Raw genomic sequence first — 18469 nt, 5'->3', positions numbered from 1 at the left:
ATTAATTATTTTTTGTGTTTCAATATTATTAGTTAACATTTTTTTTATTATAGTGTAGATGATGATAAAGAATAAGATGTTTCAAGAGATAAAAATATTATAAATTTATCTATTCAAAACTCTAATATTATAAATGGAATAGTGATACAAAAATTATCAATATTAAAAACTTATTTATTCGCCTTTTTTTACATGTTTTTGGATTACGCTTGGATTGTATGATACTTTTTTATTTATTTTGAATTGTCTTTAGAGTTTAACATCATTTTATTGTAACGTTTATTTATATTTGAATTAAAAAAATTGTAATTTTTTTATTTAAAAGAAAACTTATAATTAAATGAGTCAAGTGAGTCAACCCGTTTAACCCACCAACCCGTGGTGGGTCGAGCTGGGTTCGAATTTTTTCAGCTTGCTAATAAATGAGCCGGGTTGGGTTGGCTCACTGAGTGACCAACCCGTGGTGAGCCGGGTAGGGTCGAGCCAGGTTACCCGTTTTGATAGCTCTACTTATTAGTGATCATAATGGTATGGTATGATCGTTCTTATGATGTTTTTATGTGTAGATAGAATATCTTATAGAGTTAGACGTTTTGATGTTTAGAGTCGTAAAAGCCTTTGTAATAGGTAAGGGGAACTAATTTTAGTTATTCTAAGTTTTAAATTACTTAATTGACTAAGTGTGTCTTTGCAACTATGATGGTATGATAAAATTGTCATGTTTGATTATTATGCTATTGAATGCAAAGGTAGAATCTTCAAGTAGTATATGTATGTTGTATGATGAAAATTGGAGCATTTTAAGAATGGTATTGCAAATGTGATGGTTCTGAATGAGTTCAGTTGTTTAACACGAAATTGGCATGTTTGTGTTGTAGAAAAGCTGACAAAAAATATTTCCTGGAGCGTGTAGTTTCACTGTCCTTAAGGACTTATTCGCGGTATATTGCGCAAGTCCCCTAGGATACAACAGTAACTTCCCAAAATATTTCTGAGGATCTTAGAACTAGCCAGGATCTCTAAAAGAGTATAAAAATAACCCATAATATTTTTAGAAGAGGAAAAAAGAAAGGAAAATGAGAGAAAACTGATTTGGTGTGTTTTGGAATGGAGGAAAAGCTCTCTATTTATAGAGCCAGGGGAGAATAAAATCAATAAAAGAAAATAAAACCCATTAAATTTTATATCGTTGGAGCACTTAAGAAAATGAACTAAACGTTGCTCAATAAATTGCTTTTTTACCGTTGCCAACATCAACTTTCTAAACGTTCTAAGTTTTTAACTTTTGCCATATCTATATATATTATAATAGTTTGCAGGATGTATGAAGCATTGAATTAATATTGGTAGGGATTGTATTATCAAATTCGCTAGTTTTGGATTTCTGCATTATGTAGACTCACTAGGCGATGCCAGTCAAAGAACTCAAAAACTCGGTAGTCGTTAGGCGAGAATAGTATTGTTCAATAACTCCAAAGTCAGAGAACTCATTGAATTGGTTGTCGTTGGATATCGACAAAATTCTTTAAATAAAATCCTGGGAGCACCAAGGGTGCTCTCACTGGGTGTGTATTGGACTTGTTGTGTGATTTACTATGAAAATAGTTTCAATGCTAAAGTTACTAGACGAGACTTCTAGTCGCTAAGTGAATGTTAACTCTTAGACAAACATAGTAGTAATCGATAAGATCGAATATCATTTCTCAAGAGACTCGTGAAATATCAAATAATTGCAAATTAATAAATAATCCAAACTAAAGAATATTTCCATAATTTGATATTATGTGCAAGAAAGTAAATTGATGCATAGATAATAAAAGTGAACTTTGGAAGTTAAACACACCTAACTAATAGAAAAGACACAAAATGATATGGAATCATATTGTTGGGTTAAATTTCACCTACTTCACTCTTATACATATAAACATAACTCTTATCCATTAAACTATCAATATCAACCCACGAGTTTACTCAAACCTCAAACCCTTGGTGAAAAGAGCCTAGGTCTTCTTGTTACGAGTCAATCCCTTAAATTCATATAGTAAACAAAGTCGTTTTATGAACTAGGGTTTAAGACAACTAATGAATTAATCTTCATTCCTAGAAACTAAAATGTGATGCTTTCTTACTTTGTGTCGCTCAGCGTGTTCTTCATGATTGCACATTTTAGTTTCTCTTATTGCTTCTTTAGATTGCCAACTTCCTTGAGTTGATACAAAAGCTTCTTGTCACAAAATAATGGGGATTGATGGTATAATTAGATTAAAATAACCCAAAATGTAAGTATTTACAAAAACAAGATAAATTTGAGAACTAAAAAAGGTCAAAAGCTAGAGAATAGTTTTTTTTTTCTTTTTTGTTAATAAAATGTCAAAATAATGTTAAAAATTAACATTATCAACTAGTGGACCTTCAACTACTGCTCGTTAAGCGAGTATATGCTCTTGTTGAGTGGGACTGGCAAAGTTTTTCAATTATTCCATTTTATGAGACTTATGTGTTTGTGATGTGGTTTTAGGGATATACAATAAATCTTTGGCACTATAATTATTTGTGTATGTGAATTGTTTGAGAATAATGTACATTATTCCATTTTGGATTAGGCTTGAGTTTTTATTGTGTATTCATTGATGAATTGATTGAGTACTGGAGGTTATCTTGATACTCTAATAAAATAATGAATTATGTGGTAAAAATAGCATGAAATCCTAATCTTTGAACAAATATAAGGTTCATATGATGGTGAGAGAACTAATTTTGTGTATGGTAGGATGAAACTCATTACAATAGTTATGCAGAACAATAAATGCCACCACAAGTACAAAACTTCTCAAAATTTAACGCCATCAACTTTTACAAATTAGTTTATCATTTCTTTTTATTGGTTTTGTGTATTTTTTATTCTTTTGTCATCATTACATTAATTAGTGTAAGCATATTAAAAATGAGAAGTTAGTATACTTTAGAAGAATGATGTTACAATAATCTAGTTCTTAATATTAGAGTTGTTTCAATTTAAAATACCTTTTAAAAAATAGTTGTGATTTATGTTAAAACTCTTTAAATTTCTTAAATTGTATATATATAAAAATAATGTTATTATGTTTTGATACTTTTTGATAATTTTAATAAAATGCTCCTATTTAAAGATTATCTATTTTTGGATGGTTGATCATGTGATTTTTATTTTAGTAGTATTATTATATTGAAAGATGTTACTTTATAATGTAAAATTATTCATTATATAAGTTATATTCTTTAAATTATAAATTTTTTCCTACTCAGTGACAAAGTTTATATACATATAATTATAAGTATCGCCGAGAAAATGAAAATAAAAGTAAGTCTTAAATTAAATTCAATAAACAAAAATATTTATAGAAAAATACAATTACTGTTATTTAATTTACTAATTTCTTAAACATCAAAATTTTAAATACATTATGTTAAAAATTTATTTGCTTTATGAATATGAATTGTCTACGTAATTTATTGAGTTTGAAAAATCTCTTACACAATATTTTTCAAGTTACAGTGATATATAATATACTTTTCTTTTCTCATAAAAGTTATGAACTCTTTAATAGTAGTTTTATATTTCAATATTTGTATATATTAAAGTAATAATAACAAAAATAATATATAATATATATGAACAACAAGAGATATAATTATTAATCATATCTATTAGAAGATGTATATCAACAGCACTAATTATATTAACCATTTAGGACATTACTTTCCATTACCATCCACATTTTATTTTTTTATTTATATTACATTTCCCTTATTTATTTAAAGCTATCACATTAACATCACAAGTAAAAAAAATATTCACAGTAACACTTGTAAGGATGAATTTGTCTTGAATATTTCTAGTAATATTTTTATTTATTATTTATTTTTTCGTATAAAAATATTTAACTTTCAATGATAAATAACATAAATCTTTTTATTAGATAATATAAAAAATTATCTATTTTATTATTTTATTTTTAATTTTCATTTTATTTGAATATTTCTTTTTGTTTTGTTAGAATAATTTTTATTATCTTTCAAAAGTCCTATTAGTTTATATATGAAAATAATTTTTAGATTTTTAAGGAATTTTTATCTTATCATACTTTTAATTATATATATTTGTTTTTCTTTTTATGTAGCTTTATTTAATGATATATTAAATTGTTTTTAACACACATGTAATTATTTTTATTTTTTAATATTTTTATTTGTTGCTTCTTTTTATTACGTATAATACTGTTTTAATATTTTTTATATAATTATTTTTATTTTATAACTCATTATCATGTGTAATTTTATCATTAGAATTGTATAAAAAATTTGTTTATAATAATATAATAATTTAATGTTATGAATATTTTTTTATCATCATCTAACCTATATTAAATTCAAAAGATAAAATATTTACATTAAATCTTAATTATTATTAGTTTATTTTTTGTTCTGTGTTGGATTTCATTCTTGTAGTATATTATAATTATTATTAGTGTATAAAAATAGAGATCTCATTAGAATTTAAAGAATAAGAATAAAGAAACATTTAAAATATTTTTAAATTTGAATATATGGTTTTTTTTAGTATTTTAAAAGTATTTTTAAATTTTATCAACTTCTTTTTATTAGCATTTATAAAACAAATTTAATAAAGATTTTGGTTAGGATGAAATTTTTATTTGATACTCTAATTTAAAAAATATATAATTGTATTTATAATTATAATTTCTTCTAAAATATTTGACATGGAATAAACAAAAATACATTATTTTAATATTTAATATTATATAATATTATCTTTCTTTTTTTGTAAGAATTTTTTATTATTTTATAAAAATTAATCAATTGATATTAAATTCCTAAGAAATCAACTATTGGTATGAATAAAGATACATAGATATACTCACTATGGAAGGGATGAGAATGAGACACATTTTTCATACCCATTGGATTGGGTACGAAGATTTGATGAATTTTTTCATTAAAGATAAGTAGAAGATAATGAAACTTTTTCCCTCTTTGTCACATTGTCATCCTTTCTACCAAAAATATTTTTATTTTGTACACAATAAATTTATATTGGCTCTATCATTGATAAAGTTTTATTCTTGTATTACTATTTTTTTAAAACTATGATTTTATTATGTCTTACAATTTTTCTAATATTTGTTTGTTTGCGAAAATTTAAGACAAATCCATTAGATCAATCCAAATAAAATTCGAGCAAAATTTCAGCAGTAACAATACAGATTTGATATATAGATACTAAGAAACTAATGTTGTGTAAGAATTTAAAATATGTCAACTCATATATGAAAACAATTGTTCATTCGTTTATTAAATCTGCTAACTAAATCTTTTAAGAGAAATAGGTTGGTTCATTTAAATGTAAAATGTACATTTTTTAAAATAATCACTTATTAAAAAAGTATAGGTGATTTACTTATTAAAATAAGGAAAAAAACAATTATTTTGAATTTTTTTTAAATATTTATCAAATAAGTTTTTTCTTTGAAAACAAACACAAACAAACCGGTCCATAATTTATTAACAAAGAAGCTATATTGAATTATGATATTAAATTAGTATCACAGAAACTAACATGCAAAGAAAAAAGGAAATTTCTTACAATAGGTTTACATTATATTAAGAAAACCATATGCAAAGGGAACTGCTAGATTAAACGAATGAATAAATATACAAAATAAAGTTAAAAAAAATAAAAAAATGGTGGTAGAAGAAAAAACCTGCACCGAAAAAAAAGATCGGAGTAAAAAGTTACAAATATATAATATTTGGAAACGATGACAATAATAATAATGATAATAAAAAAATAAAATAAAATAAAATAATTGTGATGAGTGTGAATGGTTAATAAGTATTTTTGTGCCTATGATGAAACATAAACAGAAGTAGAATTTGAAGATTATCGAAGATTGATAGTGATTTGTGATCCGAACGCAACGTTGGAGAGATGGCATCCTTCGACTCTTTTGAAGATCAATCACCAACAAGGGAACGCTACGAAGATGACAACAATTACTCAGGCATGGCCATGGAATACGAGTCTCAGCATTACGATTACGATGATCAACAACCTCAACCCAATGCAGATCCAAATACTAATGATGATTTCAACAATAACCCTCAATCTCCTTCTGTTTATGGCTTTGGAGTTTCCACCCCCAATCCCGACTTTGTTTCCCCCTTCGAATCCGCTCCCGCCGATGACACCACCTTCACCTCCGGCGGACCAATGCTCCCCGACCCATCTCAAATGCAGGAGGAAGGACATGCCAGACGTGAATGGCGACGGTGACATTTATTTTCATTTCGAGGCTTTTTATTATTCTGCAACAACACCTGCATGATTTGGTTTTGTTATGCAAGAGAATTTGTGTGAATTGGATTGTGATAAACTACTTCAAAGACTGATTTAAATGTTAATCGGTTATGGAAATTTGTATAGATCTGGTTATCTTAGATAGGGGTGTGTTTTCCTGATAGTGTATTTTTTTTTTTTCTTCTTGACATTTTGTAATGCAGTTTGAATGCCATTCATCTGGAGGAAAAAGAGACACAAGAGAAGGAGATGCGAAATCAGATTATAAAGGAAGCTGAAGAGTATAAAGAAGCCTTTTACGAGAAAAGAAAACTCAACTGTGAGTCGAACAAAAAAAACAACAGGGAAAGAGAAAAGGTAGAAATAACCATCCAATGCTATAGTTTAGTTCTTGTAATTTTTTGTGAATCATGCATTCATTGTTGATGGTTATGTTATACTATCTTACCTGCAATCGATTTGGGAAAGCACATGCATTCATGTAGCATTGTGATACTTGGTTATTTGTATGCAAATGAAGAGAATGAGTGTGTGCAGATATACTTGTCCAATCAAGAGAAGTTTCACAAAGAAGCTCACCAACATTACTGGAAAGCAATAGCTGAGATCATTCCTCGAGAGGTTCCTAATATTGAGAAGAGAAGAGGAAAGAAAGAAGCTGAGAATAATAAGCCTTCAGTTCATGTTATTCAGGGTCCAAAGCCAGGGAAACCTACTGATCTAGCAAGAATGCGTCAAATGATTTTGAAGCTTAAACAAAATCCTCCTTCTCATATGATGCCTCCTCCACCCAAAGAAGAAAAGGATGCAAAAGATGACAAAGATAAGAAAGATGCAAAAGATGACAAAGATAAGAAAGATGCAAAGGAGGGGAAGGAAAATAAAGGTGGGACAAACTCAACTACAAGTGTTGCCGGAAACAAACCTACTTCTCCTGCAAAAGGTGTTGCTGCTAATGGTGAACCACAAGATTCTGGTATAGTTGAAGGTGAGCAAGTAGCTAGATCTGAATCAACGACTGCTTAATGACACAAAGACAATTTTTCTTATAGCAATTCTTTTTTAATATACTCTGCATTTTTCCTATCTTGCTAAATTTTGTTGCTATATTAATGGAGAATAAATGTTGGCCAGTTGAAGATACTTTAGGCTTTGCAAGAAGCCAACAGAGAGCATTGATCTAAATTATTATCCTACTTTTATAGGTTTTCATAGGAAATCTTTTGGTGCCATCTTACTTTGGTACTTCTTATTTCCCTAATGATAACATTATCTTTTAAGTTAGTCCCATTTTGAAATTTTACGAATTCATGGAATTTACTATATGTTTGTTATGTATACAACTAAGCCAGGTTTGATCATAAATTCATGATTCATAAGCAAATATAAAATTGTGTTTACTACAAAAATCACATTTACAACAATAATAACTAGTTGCTTTACTGAGAAGATCAACCACTTGAAATTGAATGATGTCATTTTGTTCATTGAATATCAAATTTATATAAAAGTCGTCATCATATACTTAAAAATTTAAGTAGCCTAAGCTTATAATGTTTATAATTGAGTTTTTTCTGTTAAAAATAATTTCCGTCACATCTTTGTCCAGAATGTTAGTTTGCAAAGGCTATATCCCAACGCACTTTTCATGTATCTCTTTTTTTTATTGGTTCACCAAATGAATGAGTCTTAATTCCCATAACCTCCATGGGTTAGAATAAGGTTAAAGTGGTTTTAACATTATGTTATTAAATTATAAAAATTATCATTGTTAAATAATTAAAAATATTATTAGCTTTAATTCATAAATTTTTATTTTACAAGTAGTATTTTATAAAAATACTATATTATTCGAAAAATACATAAATAATTATAATGTATTATTTCATTAACAACATCTCAACTCAATTCAATATATAATTTGATGTTATATAGCTAATTTCATTAAACTATTATAATATTTAACAAGTTTATTAAATTGAATTAAAATGATTTTATTTTAAAAAAATATTAAACGTTAACAAATAGTATTATTTATGTCAATTATGATATAACTAGTGAAAACATATATGTTATTAGTGTACTTTTTTATAATAAAAAAAATTATAACTATAAAAGTAAATATAATTTAAAATATTAAGTAAATATTTTTTATTATAAATAGTTGTTTTGATTTAAAAAATAAATTACAAAAATGAGAAATAAAAAATATTTAATTTCAAAAACAGTTATTTAAAAGATAAAATTGATAAATTAATTATTTTAATTTTAAAAAATACTTATTAAATAATAAAATAAAAAATGTATAAAACAATGATGTAATAGTATAAAAGTATGAATTAATAATATGGGGTGTTACTCCCTACACCACCACAACTTGGTTCCTCCACCACCCCATTCCTCTTTTACCCTTTTCTTTATTTTTTCATTTCTATTTTACCCTTATTAAAATTTTATGGTTAATATTGTTTAAAATCTCATATGAACATTCATTCTTTTTATCATTCTTCCTTCTTTCATATTACAATTATTCCTCTTTTGTTAAATTTTATGGTTTAATAATCTCAATAATTTATACATTTAAAATTTTATTTTATCGATAATCTATTATATATATATATATATATGATTATTACATGTATATTAATATGATATTTTCTTATCATATTTAGTTTAATAATTTAAAATTTAGTTTCAGTTTTCATATTAAAAAGGAATAAAAATTGTATTTTTTTTATAAAATTAAATGACACATCCGTTCAACTCGCCTGCATGTAATAAGTTAAGTGAAATTTAACTTTTGAAATCGAATGGTAAATGAACCAAATTGGATTTGGCTACTAAATCATTAAATAATATTGATTTAGTTTAATGCGTGTAAGGCTGTAAACTTCTGACAAACAAACTGGGCCATTTTTTTTCAAATTATCAAAAGCAATTTATCTGAATAATTTATTTCAAATTACAAATTTAAACTTCATATACAAGGAAACATAAATTAAAATTGGAAAATTTAAACATGTATGCCTTAAAGTTACAGGTCATAAAAGAGAAAATAGAAATATGTTAAAGTAGTGCGGCTGTTATCAACATGTCCGTGCAGTTCTCTTCCTTCACCGTCAGCAAAATCTAAAAACACTGCCATAGCAGCAATTCTGTTTTTCACTTCATCCCATTTTTTCTACAGAAACAATTTTCGAAACAAGAGAGAGCGAGTTACAACGCTAATTGAAACGACCCAACCGTTAAATGACCCAACCGTTAAATATACAGGCAAAAAACGGAGGTTGGGCATCCGTTTGGATCTGAAACGGATGTCGACATCCGTCGACGGATCTCGACATCCGTTTCAGATTCAAACGGATGCCCGACCTCCGTTTTTCCTGGTTATCTTCTTCCTTTCTCCCAACACACGCACACAGCAGAAAAAAAGCAGAGGAGCAGCCCAGCACAGAGCAAAAATATATGCATTACATTTAAAAAAAAATTTAAAAATATCATCATTGTGAGAGAAAGCACCACCACACTTCACCGTCGCACCACCGCCGCACTGCCGCACACCGCCTACTGCTGAAGGAGGAAGAAAACTTGTATGGAGGAAAAATGGAAGATGAGAATGATGATGTTTGAGTGAGAATCTGAGAAGGTTGGGAGGTGGGTGAGAAGGGGTAAAAATATAGATTTTAGGGTTAAAGTAAATAATTAAAATTAAAAAGTATAAAGGTTATTTTTGTAATTGTAAAAGGTTAGTTTTGTAATTCAGAAAATATATAATAGAATTGGGGAGGTGGAGGGAGAAAATGTGATGGTGGAGAGAGAAAATGTGGTGGTGGAGGGAGTAACACCCATGTTATTTGAAAAATTATTGCTTAGGCGTTATTAGTTTATACTCAGATTGGGCCAAGGGTTAAAAAATGGGCTCGAGACGACTAGGCCCATTAACCGGTTTCTCAGTTCTTAAATCTCAAACCCTAGGAAAGCCTTTCATTCCGGTTGGTTGCGCGTCTCCGTTCGTCGTTCGCTGCGCATCTCCGATCTGTTATTCCTGAAGGTAGCCATTTCGCTGTTGCATTTTCTTCGATTTGATATCGTTTCAATGTTTCGCTTTTTTATTTGACTGTCGTTCTTGACTGTGTCATTCTGGTCTGTATGGTGTTCTGCAGTCGGAAAATGTCGATCGCAGAAACTGCTTGTTCATACGCATCACTCATCCTTCATGATGAAGGAATCGCCGTCACTGTATCCTTTTGTGTTCCCATTGGTTCACAGTTGAGGAATTGTAAGTGGATGTTTGAAACAATTTATCTTGTTTCATGTTTAAATGTTGTATTAGATTTTTGAATAATTGAAGTACTGAAAATTGTGATTAAAAAAAAGCAGAGGTTGATCTTTCGTAAGAGGAAAGTTCAAATCTTTTGATTCTGTTAATGTTTTTATGTTGAGTAATGTGGGTCTAATTTGACCGGTGTTTTATAGTTGACAGATTAGGCCATGTTGCAGTTGTGATGTGAACAGAAGATTTTTGAAGGTAGAGAGTGGTTCCGAGGAAGTTATTTCGTTTTAATTTAATAATGGTTATTTGGACAAGTGAGTCTAATCAATTACGTATCTGTTGGGACATAAATAGTGGGTTTTAGCGTTTAATCACAAATGAATTTGCTTGGCTATGTTGTGTTGTTCCTTAAGTAATGAATAGGCGGACAGTATTGCCACCTTGTTGAAAACTGCGAAGGTTCAAGTAGATTCTTTTTGGCCTACCTTGTTTGCTAAACTTGCCGAGAAGAAAAATCTTGGCGATTTGATAGCAAATGCCGCAGGCGGTGGGGCTCCAGTTGCTGTTGCAGCTGCCCCAGTTGCTGCTGCTGGGGGAGGTGCTGCCGCAGCCGCCCCTGCTGCTGAGGAGAAAAAGAAGGTAACGCTTTTGAAATTCTTGTTCCTGCAATTTTTTGTTCATCCTTTTGTTTGCTTGTGATCGACTAATTTGTATCTGTTAAAATTTTATAGGAAGAACCTGAAGAAGAGAGTGATGATGACATGGGATTCGGCTTGTTCGATTAGGGACTTTTTCAAATGTCAATTTTGTGGTTACCTTACGGATATTTTAGGTTTTCTTTTTGTGCTGGTTATTTATATCTTTGTAAGACTTGATTTTGTAGTACTATGAACTTTGGAATGTGGGTTTATGTTCATTTGAGAAATCTGACGGTAGAAATGTTTACTTATATTTTTTTTTCTTGTCTATTATTTTTGCCTCCACTGTTTTCTTATTTTACCTCTCATTGCCCCCTTCTTTTTTGTCTCTAACCCCAAAATTTCCACATTGGATTTGTTTGTACGTTGTTTTGGTTCACGTTAGAGGTATTAAAACCTAGTTGTGATTTTTCAAACAACACCCAGCATTGTGAATCATTGAGATGATTTGATTTATAATTTCAATATGCTTGGTAAATCTAAATTTGGTCCATACTGTTGATCTAGTTATAGACTATTGAGGGAGTTATATACTATTGAGGAGGTATATTGAGGAGGTATAAGTATTGAATCTTTTCAAGACATGTACTCTACTCCCGTATCCACTATGGTTATCTGAGGGAGAATTGGCAACCTATACACAATTTGGATTCAGATTGTATTTTAGGTTCCATACACAGATCAGGTTCTCTGGCCCACTACCTCTTTTAGAAAGCTGGTGAAAGTTCACAGTCAACATTATAGAATTGCTAGTTATCTTAATTATCCAAACAGCTTGGGATCCAAGTTGCTGCAGAATATTGAACATCTTTTAATTTTCTTGTGGTTATTATCGAGTTTTCAACAGTAATTAACTTCTGACAATAAGCACAAGGAAAAATTATATTCATGGTTTAGAAATATGAAATTCTTTATTTCAAGCCTCGTTTCCTTTGTCTCAAGTTTGGCCCATTTGGCCAATGTTTCTTTATTGCCTCGTAATTGGATTTTAATGATGATTTAGTTTCAAACATTAGTTTAAACCTGACACACCAGCACTACTGGGGCTGGCTTATTAGTTAGTTTAAAGTTTTGCACCCTAGCTCGGTTGGCCTAGCAGCTAGTTTAAAGTTTCGACACCCTAGCTCAAAGAATCAGATCCTAGCAGGTTTTAAAGAATGTGCGTTCCATTCGGACAAGTGCTGACTAGAGTTTCATTTAAACATAGAATTATTTTTTGAAGTACTCAACAAGTTTATCATACCTACTTTGAGTAATTAAATCGTAGCAATATTAGTAGAATGGACAAAAAAAGAAAACGAACCCGTTCATAAGGATAGGATAACACAAAAAGGCAAAATTGTTAAACAAAGTAGTCAAGATAAAAAGTTCATAAGAAAAAGGTTGCATCAGAAGTGAGGTAAATTTCTAATCTTCCACTAGTGTTCCTCCATCAACAACTGATTTGATGGGATCCGGTAGCAGAAATGTCGGCACCAGACCACAGGACTCACTCATTCTAACGTTGTTTCTAATCCAAGCCCCGAAGGACAAGGAAATTTCGTTCTTCTAGTTTTCTTTCATCTATTTTCAAGTTTTCTCTCCTTCATATCCCAGGAAGAGCGAAGATCTTCAAGTTCTTTCTCGCCTTAAGGTGAAGGTTCTCGTTGTTCCTTTCTTTTAAGTTGTTGTTGAAGACGAGCCACATCAGCTACTTTGGATCGTAGGCGATTGATCTCTTGCTGAGATGCAATCAGTTACTTTGGATCGCAAGCAATCAATGTCTTGTTCATTTGTCAAAATCAGTTTCTTTGAGGTTCTCATGGAGACAAGTCAGGTCTTGAGTCCTAAACATTTTAACATCACCATCATAAAGGTTATGGGCACGACCATGAGCCCAGTGGGAAAAGTCATAATACCAAAAGCTTGCTTTTGAGCCTTGAAAATTTAAGTTCTCAACAGAAGGCCCCCGACCATCAGATCTAGAATTAGCAGAACGAGTTGCAGTCTCTTTTCCTTTTGACAGCTTTCTCTTTCTTAAGAGGTTGTCAGTCTCCTTGTCATAGTGTACAATCATGTTTTTAAGGTTTTCCACTTGAGTAGAACAATCACGGAGAGTCCTCTTTCATATCTAGTGAAAATGTCAGCAACTTTGTACCTTGTTCTGTTTGTGCTTAAGAAGTTGTTCAATAAATTTTACCATTTGAAAAATTCATTCTCTTTATGTTTGGTAGTGTTAGAAATAACTCTCTGGTTCTTAAATTTTTCTTTATGAAGTGGATAAGTTTTTGAGTAGCTTTTGGTGGATAACTTATGTAGTAGCTTCTTTCTTAATTTTTTTTCCTTATCATGTGCTTCTTGAAAAAAGAAAAAGCACAAATCTAAAATAATCTAAAATAAAAATTCTTATAAATTAAGATTTGGATCTTAGCATAAACTAAATATCTTATTATCAAAGATTTTTGAAGTTTAAAGTCTTTCTAGGTCAAATATCCACATTAACAAATAATGTTAAATTAAAATGTCACACTTAAAGATAAAGAATATAATTTAAATAAACACTCAAACTATAAGTATGACTTTAATTGTTCGTTGTTTAGAGATAGACAAACAATCAAATTATAAGTATGACTTTGATTATTCATTGTTTAGAAATGGACAAGCAAGCTAACTTACATGCATATATTTTCAAACTCACCTCATTGCCTATAAATTGGCTGAGAATGGACAAGAAAACCAACTCTTGTGTAACTATTTCTAATTTTGTGTCCAAACTAAAAAAATAACTTTGACTATTTAAAGTAATTGAAAAACAAACTAAAAGAGTATCAAACACATATTCATTGAATTCCAAGCTTGTGTCTTCTTTTTTTGTCATCCTTTCTTTCTTTCATTGTTGTTGTCATTAGTCTTTGATGAATAAATCTTTCCTAGATAATATGATTATTTCTTCTCTCCATTGTTGATGCTTTTTGAAGAACAATTCTTTCCTAGACAACAAAATAAAATGAGATGAATTTGTACTTTCTTTTAATGACAAATCAAATGTTTTTTTAGTTCTTTTTTCTTTTCCCTCTTTTTGTTATCCTCTCTTTCTTTTACCTCCCTTTCTTTCTCTTATTTTTCTTATTTTTGTTCATCTTCTCTCTCTTTATTTTCTTTCTCTTCCCTGCTTTTCTCTTTCTCTTGTTCTTTCTCTTTTTTTTTCTCTTCTCTTTCTCTTCTTTCTCTCTCTGTCTTCTCTCTCTTATTTCTTTTTCTTCCTTTTCTTGTGCTATCTTAAGCTTATCTTCTTGTCTTTTTTTTTTCAACACATCTAATTTTTGTAATGTTCTTTTTTCCACCTCTTTCAAGTAGAGATTTTAGTTGTTGAGGTCTTCATTGATAATCAGAGGTGTATTCCAATTAGAACATTGATGATTTTTATAAATAGACTTCACATTTAGTGCATCTTAGATTACTTGTCCTATTTGTTGACAAATATTTTCTGCCATGCTAATGTCTTCTTCTAAACTGACATAATTTGCCATTTAGATGTATTTTGCATGACACAATTTCATTGAATTCCTCTTCTAAGACTACACAAACACTAGGTGTATATCTTCGTGTAACTCTCTCGGTACTTTCAGTTTCTATAACCAAATAATCCCAATGAGGAGTAGGATAAGTCCATATTGCATTGCTTTAAATTGATAGATCTTACAACAAAGGTTAGTAAAGCAAAATAGCAATAATAATTTTAAGATCTTAGCACTTTTCTAAGTGTTTTACTCAAATCCACTCGTGTATCACACTTGTAGGCTTTTTGTCAATATACTCTCCTGTGTTTTTTCACTCAAATTCTCTGTAGTACTTGAAAAATATCTTCAGGACCTTAAACCAAAATTGATAATCAATAAGAAAAATGTTACCAGATCTAAACTTGACTCAGGAGGCAAAAAAATAAAGAGATTCTAGACAAAACTTTAAGGAATTTTAAAAGACACAAAACAATAAAACTAGAATAAATATGACTATAATAAAGAAATAATGTAAACAATATAGATTCTAAGAAAAGACTAAATGTCAATCAACATATCAAACAAACCATAAACAATTAGTGCAATAAAATAATTTGTATTGAACTCTACAATTTTCTTTTGTGTTTGGATCATTTCTTTTTCTTTTCTTTTGTATTTGGATCCACCAATTTTTTAAATGAATTTTATAGTTCAAACACAGAAACTCATATAAAACAACACAATTGTACTTATAATAATTAATTGAAATTGTACACACAAAAACATAATTTATATGAATCAAATGCAAAAAAATTCAATTTTAAATAAAAAACGCGACGAACAAAAAATATACCAAAAAGTTATTCAAGAATTTCAAAGTAAGAATTTACAACAAAATATTCAAAAAAATTTCTTCATATGATTGAAAAATAAGATATAAGATAAGATAAGATAGAATAAGAAATTCAATCCACAACCTTGCTCCAGATACCAAAATGGTATTTTTACCTTAAGAAAAAATCCAAAGCAGAACCTTGCTAAAAATACCAAAATAATATGATCATATCTAAGAAATATTACGATTATTTCTAACTTTGACTTCTTTTCGAAATATAAACAAGAAAATAAGATAAAGAACATATAATTAGACTGGAATGGAATGACATCACAATCTAACATATTGATAAGTCAATGAAGATTCGCCTCAAAGATGTTAATCTTTGATAAAAACCAATGTTCTAAAACAAGAACCAAGATAATTCTCTCTATTGATAAAAAAATCAAATTCAATATGACTAAAAGTGTTTACATAAGCTTTTGGTATCTCTATATATAAACACATAAGTTTAAGAAAATCTAAAACTCCTAAAAGAAAGCATAAACCCAAAAATATAAAAACATAAACTAATTTCTAAAAGAAAGTCCAAAGCCCAAAAACATAGAAACAAAAACTAATTTAAGAAAGCCCAAAGTCCAAAGTATAGAAACATAAACTAATGTTCCTAAGAACTATACTCGAAGCCAATAAACATAAACTCATGTTCCTAAGAACTATACTCCAAGCCATGATCTTCATTCTTTCATATCCTTTGAATGTTAAAGGTTCATTCTCAAGTTCTTCTTGTATAGAATCATAGGATAATCCTCGTTGAATGTCATTTAATCACTTCACACTCTAAAAGTGTAGGTATTTTGTTTAATAAAGAGGAGATATCTCTAGTAGGATTGGATTATAGACAAGTGCTTGAATTTCGAAGAAAACTCTTTTGAAACGTTTGTACGAGGACTAATATAAAGCTACAGTAAGGATAAAACAACTAAGGTTGAAGAAATGAGGAGGAAGAGAGGAATGAGAATAGAGGAAAAGGCAAAGGTACCTAAGTAGTTGATGATGACAATATGTGAAAATTGAAGGTTCAAAAATTGAAGAGGTTTTAAAAATATTTGAAAGATCATGGGCCATGTATGAAAACATAAGGATATGAAGAATCATGTAAGCAAGTGCGAGTGTGTGGATGATAAATGTTACATTTAAAAAAAGGAAATGAGACATGTAGAAATTAGATTGATAAAGTGTTGAAGTGACAATTGGAAGATTGATAGAGAAGTTTCTAGAAGGACTATTTAACCTTTACGTTTTAGAACTGCTCAAGATTAGGGGATTGTATGTTGTCCTAGTTGGTTGAGGGCCAACTTTGAAGCTTTGAAAGATTATTCGTATGCCTTAAAGTTGATCCAAACATGCATGTAGAAGTTATTAGTCTGAGGCTAGAAAATTGGACCTAAGTCCTTATAAAATTGTAGTGCCCATCCATCCCAAGGCCAATCCGAATGTGATGTCTTTAAGTCAACCTGACTTCAAAGGTTGTGAAATAAATTTGGATTTAGAAGTTGAACACAAGTTTTTAATAAGTGAATTTGATTTATTCCTTGTAATCTCTGTGATATTTTAGAAAAAGATAAAAGAGATTATATCTTAATCTTTAATCTTTAAAGGAAAATTTTTTTAACAACTTTTTAGCAATGCATACGTGGTGGCTTGTGATTGGTCCGTTTCAAATATTTTTTTAAAAATAAATTCAAGTAGACCAATAAAGTGGTGACACATGTCCTATTGTAAAAAAAATTGTTAAAAAAAGTTGTTAAAGGATCCATCTTTAAGGCTCTCTTCACTTAATAGATTTGGGGGAGAGTGATTGAACGGATTTGAAAATAAATTTGTGTTGTTTATTTCAGTAGACTTGGAGGTAGGTGAGAATAGATTTGGAAGTAAATTTTTTTAATTTGTCACATCAATCAAATCTTACACTAATTCTGACAAACGTTGCTTCCAAATTCACTTTCACTTACCTCCAAATTCACTCAAATAAACAACAAAAAAATTTATCTTCAAATCCTCTCAAATCCACTCAATCACTCTCTTAAATTCATTCAAGTGAACAAAGATCCAGATATAAGATTTGAAGTCTTTAAGACTACAAATAGGTAGACCAACCATACATTTTTGGATTTGAATTTTTTAACTTAAAATACTATTAACTTTAAATCACACTTTATTTGTTTTTTTATTTAGAACTCTAACTCTAGACCATAACAATTTTAATAAATAAAAAGTTATAAATTTCTAATATGATTTTTGGTTAAATATTAAATTATCCTTAAAAATGGATGTGTTATCAATGTAATAAATGAAATAGATGTCAAGCTATAAATCTTTACATATACATCAATATAATAATTTTTATTATGTTTTGAAAATTTGTTAGCACATATTTCTATAAATATTTATTCATAAAACATATTTGTTTTGAATTTTGTAATTATTTTTAATGGTTTATTTAAAAATACATGTTATACATAAAATTAGAACTATTATATGTATATATTACATAATTAATAAATCTAATAGTTAAAATATAAGAAATCAACTCTATGAAAATATAAGATTTGGGCGGTGGTACATAAATACGCACTTACATTTTCTTTTTCTTAGTTTTTTCAAGTTTCCACAGTGAACACTCTAATACTATTGAAGATACTTCTAGACAATTAAAAACAGTATAAAAGTAAGAGTCGAAAATTAAAAAAGCTATAAATAAGGACCAGAATGTGTAGTTCATCCCAATATCAACATGAAAGTAAAATATAGTAATCTATCATC

At 29.1% G+C, this 18469-nt stretch overlaps 2 protein-coding genes across 2 annotated transcripts; both read left to right on the top strand.

The window, feature by feature from the left end:
- The first annotated feature begins 5865 nt into the window (after positions 1-5865).
- Positions 5866-7685, top strand: LOC124835317 (Clathrin light chain protein). Its single transcript, XM_047310221.2, has 3 exons — positions 5866-6330; positions 6562-6715; positions 6896-7685. The coding sequence occupies exons 1-3, from the start codon at positions 5990-5992 to the stop codon at positions 7382-7384; spliced, it is 984 nt and encodes a 327-aa protein (XP_047166177.1). The 5' UTR covers positions 5866-5989; the 3' UTR covers positions 7385-7685.
- Positions 7686-10273: 2588 nt separating this feature from the next.
- Positions 10274-11599, top strand: LOC124835319 (large ribosomal subunit protein P1y-like). Its single transcript, XM_047310223.2, has 4 exons — positions 10274-10409; positions 10522-10597; positions 11055-11270; positions 11363-11599. Exons 2-4 carry the CDS (start codon positions 10529-10531, stop codon positions 11414-11416), a joined length of 339 nt encoding a protein of 112 aa, XP_047166179.1. The 5' UTR covers positions 10274-10409; positions 10522-10528; the 3' UTR covers positions 11417-11599.
- Positions 11600-18469: the final 6870 nt, after the last annotated feature.

The sequence above is a fragment of the Vigna umbellata genome, chromosome 9 (assembly GCF_029865625.1).
Source record: "Vigna umbellata cultivar VRB3 chromosome 9, Vumbellata_1.0, whole genome shotgun sequence".
In the NCBI taxonomy this organism is placed as follows: Eukaryota; Viridiplantae; Streptophyta; class Magnoliopsida; order Fabales; family Fabaceae; genus Vigna; species Vigna umbellata.
This window is presented reverse-complemented; position numbering and strand designations above follow the sequence as displayed.